Below are 16,607 nucleotides of genomic sequence, written 5' to 3'. Positions count from 1 at the left end.
AGGTTTAGACTGTTTTTCCTAAAAACAATGGATAATCAATTAAAATGTAGCTTATTTAGAAAGTAATTTCAATAAAAAATACTAGTTATTGTAATATTTAAGCAAATAAACATTTTCAGATCATTAAGAAATCTCCTGATTTGAATAATACAACATCCAACACTACTGTATATAAAAGAATTTTTACATATAACCTTAAAAACCCTTATTTTGTAAAGTGAAATACCATTTACAACATAAAAACAAAATATACAGTAATTTTATTAAAAAAAAATACTACTAATTCAGACTATTGATATACTGTTGGGAGGACAAATTCCTGATCTGCCTTCTTTGTACTTTAACTATTTGTTGCATTCTTGTCTGTTCCTTCTTTTACATCAGAGGTATAAATAAGACTCCTATTGTCTGGTTTAAAGAAGATTCTTGACGTACTTAAAAATAAAAATTATTACACAATTTAAGAAGACACAATGATTTTATTCCCATTATGGTAACATTTCACACCTTCCTGTATCATTACATTTTAAATGGTTCATAACTATATCTGAAGCTGTTCATATAATAAGTTCATTAATTTTAATTTTACTCTTAACTATACAATAAAATACAGCTTATAGTTAAAATGTAATTGCTAAATAATGAAAACTATAACATAAGGATAGAAGAAAAAATTATAACGTTCTTAAAGTAAATTTCACTCCTCACACACAGAGAGGTTTACTGAACTCTCACTTAGAAGAGATTTGATATATTGTTGCAGCCACATTGAGAAGTTTTTCAGCTTTAAATCCACCTGGAAAACAACAGTAATCAATTACACTAACTTACATTTTTTAATAGCGGTGTATACAGTTTGTGTAAATTATGGGAGAACCCAATGAGGATGTGCAATACACAGCAGTGCAGATCTGAAGGAGCTTCCCAGGTACAATTTTTAAATTAGGCCTTAAAAACAAACTTTTAGATCTACTTTAAGCATAAAATGATTTTCCAGTCTGATATCTTAAAAATTTAAACAATTCAAACATAAACAAACTTCTAAAGATTTATAGGAGGATTTTTGCACTAAACAACTAATTTTACTTCAATAAATGTTCAAAAATTAAATTCCTTTCCACAATCTGGGTGGGTAAAATAACCCATATGTTTTGTAAAGCAAACCGACTTTTCGATTTATCTATTATGATCTATTAAAGAAGTGGGAGGCTTTTAAGGCCGGTGCATAAAGCAGCTGACAGATGTATGCAGATGGACAAATGTTTTGGTCAATGCAAACTGCCTCAGGTGGGCACATGTTTAATTTCAGAACCTAATCTCATCCCCGTGGCAGGCACCTAGTAATGCTTGTGATGACATCAATGTTGTATAATGTGATATGACTTTCTCCAAAAATATTCCGCGGATAGAGGATAATGATTTGACTGATGAAGAATTGATACTGTTATATTCAGTATACAATAGGTCACATTGGATACATCAAATTAATTAAAAATTCAAGACGAATACCATCTTACCTTATGCAAGATTTGGATGAAGGCTAGGAAAGGCTTAAAGGTTAATTTTATATATTGTAAAGAAGAATTCAACAAAGTGTTGGAGTTAATTGAAGAAGACATGAACAAATACCAGTAGCTGGAGGGAGACAATATCTCCCAAAGAATGGCTTGCCGTCAGATAAAATGTCTGCTTGCAGATATTCTAAAATTGTATCCAGAGTGTTTCCAAAACATAGAGAGAGAGGATCATCTTTATTCCATCAAATATACAATACATTAAATGTATATTAATAGCGTCAATACTAATACTAAAATATGATTTTCTAAACCTAACCTAAAACTAATATTTACATTTTTTAACATTTGATTGCATTTAAACTATTGCCTCAATTATTTTCTGGCCTCATCTACCAATTCATTAATAGAATAAATTGCTTTGTTTGTAAGAAAATCCTTAATTTTTATTTAAAATTTGTTATAATTAGTTTCTTTTTTGATTTCCTCAGGTAAATAGTTTAGAAATCTTTTCCCCATATAATCAGTTTTCATTTCATAAAATGTCAAATGTAAGCATGCAGATGGATAGATTTCTGTATGTGTTGGCACATTTTATAAGCTGTAGAGTAATGTTTAGTCCATCTGTCTCCATACATCCGTCTGAGAGAGAAGGGCATTTACTGCAATGAATACTTGTGTATGCTCTTATTGCCGGTAATAAGTAATACTAAAATTAAGGCTGAAATGTACAACTATGCTTTTGTGTTGGCACAGGATTACAGAGTGATGGAGAAATAAATGTCACTGACACAGAACGCAGAGATGGCCTCAGCAAGTTGTATGCTTACTTGGAAATTAGTTAATTATTTAACTATTATTATCTCATAACCCAACAAAATTTGTATCTTATTGGTTTGTGACTGCACATTTATAAAATCATATAGCTTTCAACTTTCATAAATTAAAACTTTATGAGAAAAACTAACTATGCAGAAATTAAGATATTTTAATCACTTATTTCAAAATATGAAAGTTACGGTATTATTTAGAAAATGTTAAAATTAAGTATATCTGATGTTTTAAACAACGTTTAGACTTGTCAAGTTTTGAAACCACTCTGCACTTGATGTTGTTTTTGAATATACATAATTGGTTGATGGATTGTGTACCTGCTGGCCAATGCATGTTCCGTTCTCAGCACTGAGACTTGCAAACACAGTTGGAGGTGGAGACATGAGTGAAGGACCATACAGAGCAGTTATAGCTTCCTCATAGAGACAGATCACCAGGATCACATCTTCAGAGATGACATGAGTCCTCAGACATAATCGGGCATGAGCTTCTGCCAGTGATGTCCTGAATTTCATAATTGCGGTGAGATTCAATAATTAGACTATAACTGATTCAATACTCACTATGTGGAAACGTTTCTTAGAAATCTCAAAGTAGAAAATTTCTTGAGTTGATCTAACACAAATTAATTGGGCTATCACCACCATCTTGACGTACTCAGTACACAACCAGCCGTGGTAGATTGTGCACCACGCTTATCGTACTCTGTACAAGAAAAATCATAGCTATTGTGTTTTGAGACTTAGGGAGTGATTCTATTGCCAAAGACAACACGTCCACACAAAACCCAATTGTACCCAAGAGCTCTTGGATGGGAAGTTTTCAATCATTCACCGTACAGCCAGGTTTGGCCCCTAGTAACTACCACCTGTGGCTCGCTACGCAATGGTTTTACACTGACGCTGAACTGCATGCCAGTATTAACCAGTGGTTAAACTCGCAGGCAGTAGATTTCTACAGAGAGCATATAGAAAAGCTTTTATCAAGTTATGATGAATGTCTTAATTTAAATGGTGAAAAAATTCTAATTTCATTATATTATTTTTTAAATTTCAAAACGTCTGTTACTTTCTGTACAGCCATCGTATTTTAATTTGATCCCCTTGGTGGTTTATTAAACCTTAAAGTGCTAAACAAATTTTGGTCTTGGTTCAATTAGCGTGCATTTAGAAATTAATAAAAATTCTGTTTTTGCTTAAAGTTAAAATTTGGTATATCTCAGAAAAAATAAAAATAAACAAATATTTTAAAAACAACTCTACCGGTTTTATTTTGACTTACTTTCCCCTGATCAGCCTACGAATTCTAGTGACAAACTAAAAGTAAAATGGTAAATTAAAACTGAGGCTTCTTGTTTTACTGAATTTATTTTACAGAACACCAAACAAATATAAGGCTTCTAGATAATTAGTACTTTTTGTATAAATAACTTAACAAGTATACTTTAGGCCTAACTTTAGTTTATGCATCATATGTTTCTCCATCCCTGAAGTCTACCACATCTTTGTCTATTGAGTCACTAATCATTTTTCAAGACTCACTCTTCATTACAAACTTGAACCCAATCATTGATTTGAGTGTCTAATACTTTGATTGCACACTAAAAATTCCAATGTAACCATACAATACAAATTTGATAAAACTACTATATAACATTGATGTTTAACATACATATCCTCAGAACCACTGAGTTGTCGTGAACTAGTTACTTATAGATCTTACAGTAATGTTTTTGTCTGGTTGCGTCATCTTTTTCTTCCAAGATACATTAGAAGTTTATCTTGGAAAATGTAGAGATTTTGTTACTTTTTATTGAATCTGTTCAAGGAAGTAAAGTGCAGAGAAATAAAAAGTCCCCAATAGGTTGAGCCAATATCTTTAAGTCTAAATGATTAGATGTGTTAGCATAACACCTACACTTATTCTAATGATATCCTAAAACATACATAGTCTTGATTGCTGTTAAAGGTAAGCAGTCCGGGCGCTCCCTTCGACTGGCAACAAAGTAGTTTCTCAATAACTTGCTGGCTTCTGGTGTCAACTGGACTTTGAATGAGCATACAATATCCAGGTACTAGAAAAAAAAAACCAAAGCATGTATTAATAATATTCCTTTATTGGCATTTATAATAATACAATTGTACAACATCCATCAAGATATGTTTAAGAAATAACATTTAAGTTAGTAGATGAGTTGGCAACTCGTTTTTAATATACTATTATTATTATTATTACATGTCATGAACAAGCCAAAGAGAAAGAATTTGAGAGATTTTAACATTTTTAAATACAGTGGAGTCCCACTAATCCAAACATCTTTAATCCGACATCCAGTTAATATAAACACGTCCAGTAACAAATTCATATATTTATTTGTAACGATACTCCACAGTTATAGCAAATAATTACATAAAAATGAAATTTGGTATATCATACAATAAAAAACTTTCATTAACCCTTTTAAACCCCAGCCATTTTTCCATGGACTTGCCAGAAAGCCCATGGCGATAAGGGACCGTAGTGCAGAATTGAGGGAAAATACATCTAGTTTTCTTATTTTTGAAGATAATTTTTAGGTTTTTGTTTTAAATTGTTCACAAATAAGTGTACTCTTAGATGTAATAGTTAAAAAGTACTTTTACAGAATGATTTGTTTTTTTAGCGTATTTATACATAAAAAAATTTTTATTTTTTTTTATTTTTTATAGTTTGGACATACATAAAGGGTAGAAAAAAAATTGTAGCCCCTGAAAAATGAAGCAATTTTGTTGTACACATATTTCTTACTACACACACAAAATTTGAAGAACTTTCCTTGATAAATGCAGGAGATATATCCAATTAATTGTATTGCTGCATAAGCACTTCTTCATATATTTCCACATACACGTCAGTAGAAGTATACAGATATGTATACTTGTTTTTCCACTTTTGAAATAATAACAATTGTAAAATAACACAAACTAATTGTAATGGTTTGTAAGACTAAAACTTGTTTAATTTTTCAAAAAAGTAAAAGAAATAATATTTACAATATATACATTTTATACAGGGTGTACATAAAGTCCTGCACTGGTATAATATTTTCTAAACGATAACAGATAAATGAACAAGATTTGGTACATCAATACTACACCTAAAAATCTACTTTTTGAAGGAACTATCAGTTTTCTGTAATATCATGGGGACGTCCCGCAAGGAGTCAGAAGGAAATTTTAAATAGGAGCATAGGTCAATATGCACATCATTTTAAAGGGCTTATCTAGCAGAGTTCAATGCCGCAAACCGCACTCAAAAAGATTGATCCAGTACAAAATGGCGGCTGTTCAAAGGTTTTACTTGGTTACATTTCATTAGTAGCCATAACCCCGGTAAAGCAAAACTGCAACCAAACGAATACTGCAGATAAATAGTACATTGTGATTGTCAGTTGTACAGAAGTGAATTATGATGTAGGTTATCCTCAAGGGGTACCAAATACAAATTTGGTCCTAATATATTGATAACGGGGAAAACCTGATAACAGTAACAATTAGAAAGCTCTTATCTTTGGTTCGCAGTTTGGACTTTCCAATTAGCCAGTCTATTCATAGTAGGCTATTCTAGTTTTCCTTGTTTTAGTAGTGCTGTCCAACCTTTCTATCAGTGCACTTTAGTGCAAAAGAGTTTGTCGTATTGCTTGTAGTTCTTCAACTACACTATGTCGCTTGACGAACGTGAACGTATAACACTTCTTATGATGGTTGGTTGGGGAAACAACAGGACGATCACACCGAGGAAGCATGCCATTTATTTCATGACTACTTTCACGAGAGGCAGCCAATTTTCTAGAAAAACTGTAGGGAGAACTGTTCAACGCTTTATGGAAACTAGAAGTGTTTCCGATCGTCATAGGACAGGAAGGCCCGCTACTACGACAAACTGAAGGCAACTCTTTAGATGTATTGCAGTCATTTATTGAGAATCGCAAGAGTCCCTACGCTCAGCAACACAAACTCCTTACATCTCTGTTACGTCTGTTAAAAAGATTCTGAAAGGGTCTAATTTTAAGCCTTAAAAAGTTGATTTGGTGCACGAACTCAACGAAGATGATTTTGATCGACGTATAGAATTTTGTGAAACTATGATGGCCAAAATAGATTGCAACGAAATTGATGCAAAAAATATTGTGTTTTCAGACGAGTGTTCATTTATGCTGAATGGAAGCGTAAACAGGCACAATTGCCGTTACTGGGAGTAGCGAAAATCCTCACTGGATGCGGGAGGCACATACGCAGTATCCACTAAAGGTGAATGTCTGGCTTGGTGTGATAGGTACCCTACCCAGTTGGGTAGGTCCTTTCTTTATTGAAGGAAATTTAAGTGCAATATCATACTAACGTTTGCTAGAAAAATGAAATTTACACCAGCACTTCGAAACATGTTTGGAGAACATTACCAGAATATCTGGTTTCAACAGGACGGATCACCCCCACACTACGTCATTGACGTAAGAGCCTATTTTAAACACCGTTACCAATATATTAGGACCAAATTTTGTAAACCCTTGAGGATAACCTACGTCATAATTCACTTCTGTACAACTGAAAATCACAATGTAGTATTTTATCTGCAGTATTCGTTTGGTTGCAGTTTTTGCTTTACCGGGGTTATGGCTACTAATGAAATGTAACCAAGTAAAACCTTTGAACAGCCGCCAATTTTGTACTGGATCAATCTTTTTGAGTGCGGTTTTGCGGCATTAAACTCTGCTAGATAAGCCCTTTAAAATGATGTGCATATTGACCTATGCTCCTATTTAAGATTTCCTTCTGACTCCTTGCGGGACGTCCCCATGATATTACAGAAAACTGATAGTTCCTTCAAAAAGTAGATTTTTAGGTGTAGTATTGATGTACCAAATCTTGTTCATTTATCTGTTATCGTTTAGAAAATATTATTCCAGTGCAGGACTTTATGTACACCCTGTATAAACAACTCAATTCATTGTCTTCAAAAATAGCACATTCACCACTAATAATAGGGTACTTTGGGATTATACCGACCACACCAGTATGAAGAACACAAAAATATAAATTTATAGAAACAAACATGATAGAACGAAAAAACAACTCTTTAATTACAAAATTACAAACTTACAAGCATTTCCAGGCATGGTGATCGGTATTGTTGTCGCTGTCATCTTATCTTTCTCAAGAATCCCGATTACGACAGGCCACGCGGCATCACATGATTTGCACGGTACATAATTGCCTTTCCATTACAATTCAATTTATATTTCTAATCAGATCCTCTAGAATTTGATATTTTACTGATAGGTACTATCTCGAGGGATGTTTTTCTTTCTTTGACATCAGCGCGAAGGCATGGCACTCGCATTTTGGGTGGCGGAGTGTGATCAAGAATAAAAACAAGTTTTGAGTGTTTTTTCAATAAAGAGTTTAGTTTTAGTATGATCATGTTTGTTTTTATTGAATTTTTGTGTTTGGAGAAATGTAGAGGTAAAACACGGAAGTACAACAAAGCGACGCACCAGCTGAACGGGCGGCGAGACTCTGCAATCACGTTATCTACTAGACCGCTCGACTTTGACCTCTGTCTGAGGATGGGGAGGGGTTTGCGATAAGACGATTCCTGTTTTATATTGACGAAATATTGTTCTACGCTAATCTAGTAATCAGTAGAAGCAAAATGTCAAATAACGATTCATGTCTGGGTATGGTCGGTATAATCCCAAAGTACCAATAATAGTGTTTATCAAAGTGTTTTCACTCACTGGTAACTTTTCTCTACGACGTTTACTTATGTTTTTTTACTAATAATACAATAAATCACACGAAAAACAACCGCTTTCAATCACGCAAACTAATTGAGGTTATAAGTCAGCATACAACAACAATGCAACTGAAGTCGTCTGACAGCTGACATCGACAAATAAACTACGCTCAACGACGACGAAATACGATGCCAATTGAAAGGTTTACTGTTTTTGCGTGTAGCCCGTTTCTTCACCGACTACTATACCGAAACTGATGGCATTTGGACATATTATTAGCCAGCTACATTAAATTCTCGAGACGTCCGGTATATCGGACGTTGGGCATTTTAGCTAGACCACCTCTGTCCGATATATCGGACGCCGGGGCTAAAAGGGTTAAATACACATACAGTTTTTATTAGGACAAATTGTGTACGGTACAGTAAATTACATAAATGATGAAGTTTAAATAAAGTACCAAATTGGAACTTATAGGTTAAGTATGTGTTAAATTAAGAAGTGAAATCAAACAAAAATTGGACGTACAGTACTGGTATTCTTGTTGAGTACAATATTAATTGTTGAAAGACGTGAATGCGGTAATTGTCTTTAGTCGCACTGAAGATAGATAAATTAGATGACACGTAGTTTCGCCATCATGTCATAATCATGATTTAAGCAGGTGTAGCAGTAGCCTGTTGCTCTAGGTATCGTAGTGCAGGGTGAAGTGCTGCTGCACCGTCTGCATATGGCACCAAGTCTCTTTTATCAGACAGGTTTTCATCGTCCCTTCCTCCTCACACTCCATTGATTATTGAGTGACTGCGCGAAAAGCATCTAGCTTGTCTTTATAGTTGTATGCTTTCGCTTACTCACCATAACAATCAGCTCTTACACTTTTATTACGCAAATAATCACAACATTGGAATCGATGTTTGCACTAAGACAACAGACAACACACTGCCGACCACTGCAGACTACAGTGCAATGTCCAGCTGTTCTATGAGTCAGTGTGTGTATTTTTGGTAAGCCGAGGGAGGGACAGTTCTGTCTGTTTTGTAGCACTTATACATGTCCAATATGCACTACAAAAGTGAACTACGGTGTACTGTAACTTTCTAACTGTGCTTAGTATTCGCAGTCCAACACATTTGTCACATGAAATACAGTACAACAGTGAGAAAATGAGTTTTAATAAACAATATTGATAACTTTATAACAAAATAGACCCATTCTCATGCTTAAAACCGTGTTTTTTCCTGCCATTTCGGCTAATCTGAACGATTGCGTAATCCCAACTGGGTTCGATCCCAATTAGTTCATATTAGCGGGACTCTGTACTGTATCATAATACTGTGTTACGCAATCAACACAAAGATTTACAACATTTATGTTGTAAATCTTTTAGTTTTCTTAGATGAAAACATTTATTAAAAAAAGAATTAAATCAAGTTTAGTTTCAATATTATTAACCTTGTTAAATTCACCTGACTCTCAAAAATATGTGAGAGATGGATAAACCTAACCCTTTACAGTCCCCATAGAGTTGATAGCCACTTTAATCCACAAACTTAAGTTTATACGGCTGCCTCAGAAAACTCTAGCTGTGATTTTGCTGAAAAGCTGAAATATTAGATCTAAACTTACAGAGAACTCCATGCTCTGAGACGACAATATTATGTGACCAGTGATTATGCACAATGAGATGACATCATTGATCTTGTCATTATACTTCTGAGACAGAGTTAGTCTTAATGTTTAGTAATCGAATACTTGATCTGCTCAACTAAAAAAACTTGAATTACAATTTGACAGGTTTTCATTGTCTCTTATACAACAGACCAAATAAAGCTTACAGTGTCCTTCTTCAGGGTCAAACAATTGTTCCTGTCATAGTGGAAATAGTACCAGGTAAAACAGCTACTGTGTCTCACACATTAATATCGGCTCGACACTGCACATCTAAATGTCATCCTCTTGTTGTGGGGACAGGGAGTCATTGTTGATATTCAGAGTTCACCCATGGGGTTAAGATAGTGAAGTTCAAACTCTTCTTAAGTTCAAAAACTGTCAATTGAACTGTGAAAAAGTAAAAAAAGGGCTTATAGAGCCCAAGATATTTGCTTCTAAGCCCACTAGGAACAGAAAACTATTATGATGATTATTTCTACAAGGCTTGCAGCCTGCAGACAGGGATGATGAAAGTCAGAGAGGACACACGTAGTCCACTTTTGTGCATGGTAGTATAAAAAAGTTAGTAGGTATTAGTAGGTATATCTTAGGCAACCATTACTGCCTATTATTGATAAAGCATATCAATGTCAATATCAATGGTTAAGCAATGGAAGCATATGGTTCACATGCCATTCATGATTGACATGGGTAAAACCAATAAAGTCTTCAGTTTTACATCTACAGATGACAGCCACATGAGAAATCCCCCTTTCTTTCGACTGAGCTAGAAGGGATATTTAAATTGCTTATTTAAATTTCAACACCTATTTGGTATATTTTTGCTTATTAGGAACACACAGATACTATAATTGTTGGGAATTAAAACTCTGATGGTTAATTATACAGTAGAAATGACGATAACAAACTTACTCACTCTGAGTCAATGCAATGTAACCAAAACCTTAGATGGTAATAACAGTAAACAGGGCACTCACACTTATTCCCAAAATCATAAGAGATTAATCTTTTCAGGACTATTTTATTTCACTACTTGACATCTAGCAAAAATAAAAATTAAAGAATTGCACCTGTTTCAGATCCTCTGGAGATATCATGCAAGACGGTGGCTTCACGTCAGACTGCATGGCCTCCAACAAAAGATGTTGAGCTACAGCTTCAATATCTCCACTTCCATCACCAATGAAAGGCATCCCAAATATTCTGTAAACAAATATAAGTAGAATCCAGAGGCTTACCCAGGATTTGAGTTTGGAGCAGACCAAATTCATTAACTCATTAGTTCATGGAAGTATAAAAAATACCGAATTTTTGGAAAACGTGAAACAAACCTTTAAAAAACAAACTTTACTAAAAAAATCTTCTATGTATATCAGTTAGGTTTATTTGATAGATTTGATAGCATGATTAATATATTCAATATCCTAAAGTTCTGGACTGCATGATGATGAGTTTGGGTGTCCAGATATCTATATGCGTGTTTGTTTCATATACAGAATTTCTAATACTCCTGTCTGATATCCTTGTGATCATATCCAAAAATTGCAAACACCTCTTGTTTTGGACTTCTATGTCAAACTTGAGGTAAGGATATAGGAATTTATGCCGTATGAATATATATATATATATATATATATATATATATATATATATATATATATATATATATTCATGCGGCATAAATTCCTATATCCTTACATAGGATATATACACACACACACACACACAATCTTTGTCATGCAATCAAACTTCCAATACATCATCTACATAGCTAATTCATAACTTAATACTTAATATTCAAATAAATTATACCCATAATTAGATACTATCAGTTAATATAAAAAAAAATGTTTAAAGATATTCAGGGCTCTGACTCTAAATTGATAAACAAAAAATAATAATTCATTCTAAAAATGTATTGTTTGAGTACAGATACAATGTTGCAAAATAACTGTTAGGCACATTACTTGACACTTACCAATAACAAAATCAAACAAAACTTACTCAATAAGGGTGCGAAGCTGAGTTTGAGCAGCTGATGTTGCCTTGTCCCCAGACCAGAACGTCCAGACTGCCGCACGCAGTGGTAGACTGGCTGGAGACCCAAGGACAGTGTTGCTAGAATCCACCAAATCCACCTGTCCGCTCTCTATAGCTACATTTATAAACAAAATTAATTACATAAAAGATTTTTGTGTAATACAATATTATAAAAATGCATTATATCAAACAAATAGAAGCACTAGTCATTTAATGTTTTCAATGCATTTTAAGGAAATTAATAGATGTAACAACATTCACACACAAAATTAATAGTTATTTGTAATGTACTTCATGGATACATAAATACAGGGTGTATAAAATGTAAACCAAAGCAGATAAAATTTGCAAACTTTTCACAATGTTATACAGCTATCGTAATTAATTTTGTATGCAATAACCCATTCCACATCTACATTGGGCTCACGGCCCATGGGGAGTGATATGAAAATATTAAATGCAAGCCTAGGCCAATACGCATATAATTTAAAATGTGCTTATTATTAGAACATAATGTAATAAAGAACTATACTATTAGAATACGTAACATAAACATGTCTACTTCATGTTGGTAGGAGAGGTTAACAACAAGTTTTTTTGTGTGTGTTTGGATGAACTAGACATTTCCGAACGTACACATGTTGACTAGCAATGTGCAGTTAGACGACAGCAACGTATTCACACATATCCGACCTTATCAAATTTTTACAACCAAAATGAAGTTACACCCAACAGAAATCCAACCCTATACATTCTTCAACAGTAGCTATTAAGAATTTCTTCTCTTCCAAGTAGACTTTACAATACCTTGAGTTGGATGGACGCTAAGATCAAGATAGCCTGTTTTGATGAGAGAAGGTGAATGAAGATTTGAAAAAGTGAGAATGAGTCTGAGAATTGGTGTTTATGTGGCTCTACTAGCACAAAAACTTGGTTGAAAAATATGTTCATTTTAAAGAAGTTCAAGACTTGCCTGTTATTAGCAGCTTCAACTAACAGTGTCCCATTAAGAAGTTGTCCACCTGCTCCGAACAATACTTTTTTAATCACCAAAGGGTTCACCTTACTAAGTGAAAAAATAGTCTTTATCTCTGTCTGCATGATATCTCAAGAACAAACTGATCTATAGACTTCAAAATTTGAAAGATTTGTTTCTACATAAGCAACACTGATGGTGGTGTAAGTCACTGCATGGAATTTAGTTTAGCATTAGTGAATATTTTTTACATTGCTCTTATAGGTGACCATGATGGCAATGAGAAAATAGCAGAATAGATAAATTTGGAAAACACTAAGTATAATCATATGACATTTTGATTTACAAAATAAAAATAATAGAGTAAAAAGTCAATATTATAAGTCTGGGACAATTTCTTGTGTTGTAGCACTCTCCCTAACTCACTTGAACTTCATTATTTGAACACTGCTATGAAACCTAACTTAATTAATAAAAATGTGATTGTATCATGTGGCAAGATATCTCATGAAAATTTTCATCTGTAGACTTTAAATTTTGCATGAAATTTGCACATGTGCAACCATGGATTTGGCTGAGTGTCATTGAAATGTACCACTCAGTAGTGAGACACAATTTCTCTCTTATCTATCAGGGAGATAGAAAATACCTGTACTGTCTGTTTATATGTCTGCAGGACATCTCAAGAATTAAATGAGCTATAGATTTGAAATTTTGCAAGCAGCCTCAGAATGAATATATGAACAGTTTGAGGAACATTTTTTAATCTGCAACAACCACAGATTTCAACCGAACTGTACATGTGATATTTGAATAAACATTGAGGTTTTATGTCTTTAATTAAATTACTATTAGTTACTATTTTTTCTCTAAAAAATTATCATAAATGTTGTTAGCTTTGGTACAGATTTAACAAAATTTACAACACATTATAACCACCTATCTGCTGATAAATACTATTCTTCCATCTCAATAATTACGCAAGCAACCTGTGCACAACTAATCACTGGCTGCCAAATAATCAATGAATATTGTTCGTACTATTTTGCTCAAATTATAAAATTTTTAATTGATGTATTTGAATGTCTCTATTTATTTATTTACCAATTCTTGTCATACTTTATCTATCTAATGGTCTAGAGTTGTCAATCTACTGCAGCATACATACAGGATAATGTTAAAACTTTTCTTCTTGTACAGTTATAAAATATTTTTATATTTAATTATTTTTTTATATTAATATAATTATTTTTAATACCATTTAATATTTGTATTTTTAAATGGTATTACTTACCATGTAAATGGTATAATCAGTATTTACATATCAATGTTTGAGTACCTGTGACAATTTGTGAGGCGACACTGGAGCGGCCAGAGCCAAACTTGGCCCAATCCCCAATGTAGCAGACACCACCAGAGGCCAACAACAGAGGGCCGGCCTCCATCCACACGGCTCCCATAGAACCCCCCATGGCACCGCTCAGGGTGGGGCTGGTGACCCCTACATGGCGCCGAGACAGTTGACTGACACTCTGCAGTAGCTGGCAGCAGTCAGGCCCCACAGCTAGTAGATGCACTGGCATCTTGTCCAAATCCTGGCACAATAGTTCTATTTAATACTAAGTTCACTGAAATATACATGTGTAGAACAAATATGTTATAAACAATAATATTCTGTTATTTCTTCAATTTAGTACCTCATTTTATTTCTCTCATTTCTCTTTTAAATGATTTTATTCACCTTTTTCAGGCTATGCTATTCATAATTACTTGGCATTATATTTTAAGAGGAATTGCCAAATAAATGAAAGTAAAGAAAGTCTTATTTTACCAGGCTCTGTCAATTAAAACACAATTAATAATTATTATGTGTAACAATATTATAAACAGTATTTCAAATAAAAAAAAAACAGTGAATAAATTGAATGAAGATTCTAGAAGCATTGGAAAGATTTTAATGTAAAACCACTAATAAATGATTACACATCTTCCAACATTAATTTTATTAACATTAATCGAAATCAGACTCTATCGTCAGGCAACTTCATTTGTGATTTGATATTAAAATAGGCGTTCTTAAAGGATCTGTGGTGGGGCCAGTACTGCTTGTGCCTTTTATTGGAGATCTATCCAGTATCATATGCAGATGAGACAGTCCAGTACAATAAACCGCTCCAGGCACTGACTGGAAATTGACACCTGGACATCAATAGCCTAGACAACTAGAGTCAAGCAATGTTGCCTGAACAAAGATTTGCTCTTCAACATAAGCTGGTCATCAACTACAAGTTCTCTGCTTTGTATCCTTGGTGGAAGTAGGTGGGTTTTAATGGAAAAGACATTTTTTAGATACTTCCACAAAAATTTATTGTGGAAGTATCTAAAAAATGTTTTTTCCATTAAAACTACAAGTTCCTCACATTGGTGGAAACTGTTGAAACAATGTCTTAACCTTTCACGTAGCAAGATCAGATATTTTTAATCAAACGTCACAAAAATTTAATTAAATACATCTAAACAAACAATGTAAAAATCTATTAAATATGTGTATCAATATGTCAGTAACTGTAAATATGTCATATATAAGAACATCAATAGTTAGCAAGAAGCTGCAGTCATAGTGATAACTTCACAACTTCATTGCAACTTTCATTTTGATTTTCACACTGTTTTGCCAAAGTGTTTTATATAATTAGAAACATAAAACCTTAAAACCAAATGCGTATGGCCAAATTCAAAAAATGTACTACAATAGTTTACTAAACTTTATTGGATAAAAGTAAAAAATATTGGGACATCAGGTTTTACATACTTTCAAAATGTATTTGCTCAATTAAATTTTTTACAGCCTATTCCTAATATATTCTGAAAACCTTTCATGCATACTATTTTTTTATTTTATTTTTTTTATAACAAAAATTAGTACGTTTATATTGATTTTTTAAGGAATTTGTTTATTTCTTATAAAAAATGTCTAAAATACATCTCAGAGAAAATAAGATAATATGTATTTGTTAACAATACATTTGTTATGTTTTACTAATTATACTCAATTTATCCTAAACAATTAAAGTATGTTGTCTTTTGAGGCCACGAAATAGGGGACTTTATGTATGCTTCATAATTTTATTTTTCGTTTGAGTATGCACATGACTACAATATATTTAAGTGACTAAGAGTACTTTTTGAAAAAAAACTTTATTGTTGTACCAAAAACCTGCCTGCCACCAATCAGTTTTACCATTGCCTGCCACTGAGCAGTTTTTTATCACTGCTATTTGGAGAACATTTTATACAAAAACAAGATTTTCTTTAAGAAAAATTGTTTGGGTTTCTATTTTAAAACCATGTTTACTTTCCAGACATACCCTTATTATATGATAGTTCGCAAGTAGTACTAATAACATGGAAATAAATTTCAATTGCCACAAAAACTATTATTTAATTTTCAACACAATTCAAATTTTACATGTTATTAGCATTTAAATTTTCCAGTGATTTCTTAAATAAGTAAAAAGATTTTTCAATAAGTCTTTACAATATTATATAGCATTATTTATATGCATAAAATAACTGGCATTATTAATGGTACACAAATACAATTTAAATGCTTGCTTCAACAACCTATTACTAAAACAGACTTTTTGCAATATTATGCTGTTTTACTTGTTAGATAACATATTTTAACACATTACACCAAACCTGTGTAAATCGTTTTCAACAAAGCAGCAGCTTTGAACAAATCATCCTTACAACAGATAAACTAATGCATTTATTTTTCAATTATCAGTAT

General features: G+C 33.0%; 1 protein-coding gene across 4 annotated transcripts in view; it reads right to left on the bottom strand.

Annotated features, from left to right (window-relative positions):
- Positions 1 to 459: 459 nt before the first annotated feature.
- Positions 460 to 16,607, bottom strand: part of LOC124362504 (minichromosome maintenance domain-containing protein 2) — a 37,199-nt gene continuing 21,051 nt past the window's right edge. For all 4 annotated transcript variants that reach the window (XM_046817064.1, XM_046817065.1, XM_046817067.1 and 1 more), the window contains exons 7-12: positions 14,154 to 14,409; positions 11,803 to 11,953; positions 10,869 to 11,001; positions 4,295 to 4,422; positions 2,666 to 2,852; positions 460 to 796 (exon numbers count right to left, since the gene is read on the bottom strand). In XM_046817064.1, coding sequence (XP_046673020.1) covers positions 698 to 796; positions 2,666 to 2,852; positions 4,295 to 4,422; positions 10,869 to 11,001; positions 11,803 to 11,953; positions 14,154 to 14,409 — 954 coding nt within the window. In that variant the 3' untranslated portion in view covers positions 460 to 697. The remainder of the gene's footprint in view (positions 797 to 2,665; positions 2,853 to 4,294; positions 4,423 to 10,868; positions 11,002 to 11,802; positions 11,954 to 14,153; positions 14,410 to 16,607) is intronic.

Source organism: Homalodisca vitripennis, chromosome 5 (assembly GCF_021130785.1).
Source record: "Homalodisca vitripennis isolate AUS2020 chromosome 5, UT_GWSS_2.1, whole genome shotgun sequence".
Taxonomy (NCBI): domain Eukaryota; kingdom Metazoa; phylum Arthropoda; class Insecta; order Hemiptera; family Cicadellidae; genus Homalodisca; species Homalodisca vitripennis.
This window is presented reverse-complemented; position numbering and strand designations above follow the sequence as displayed.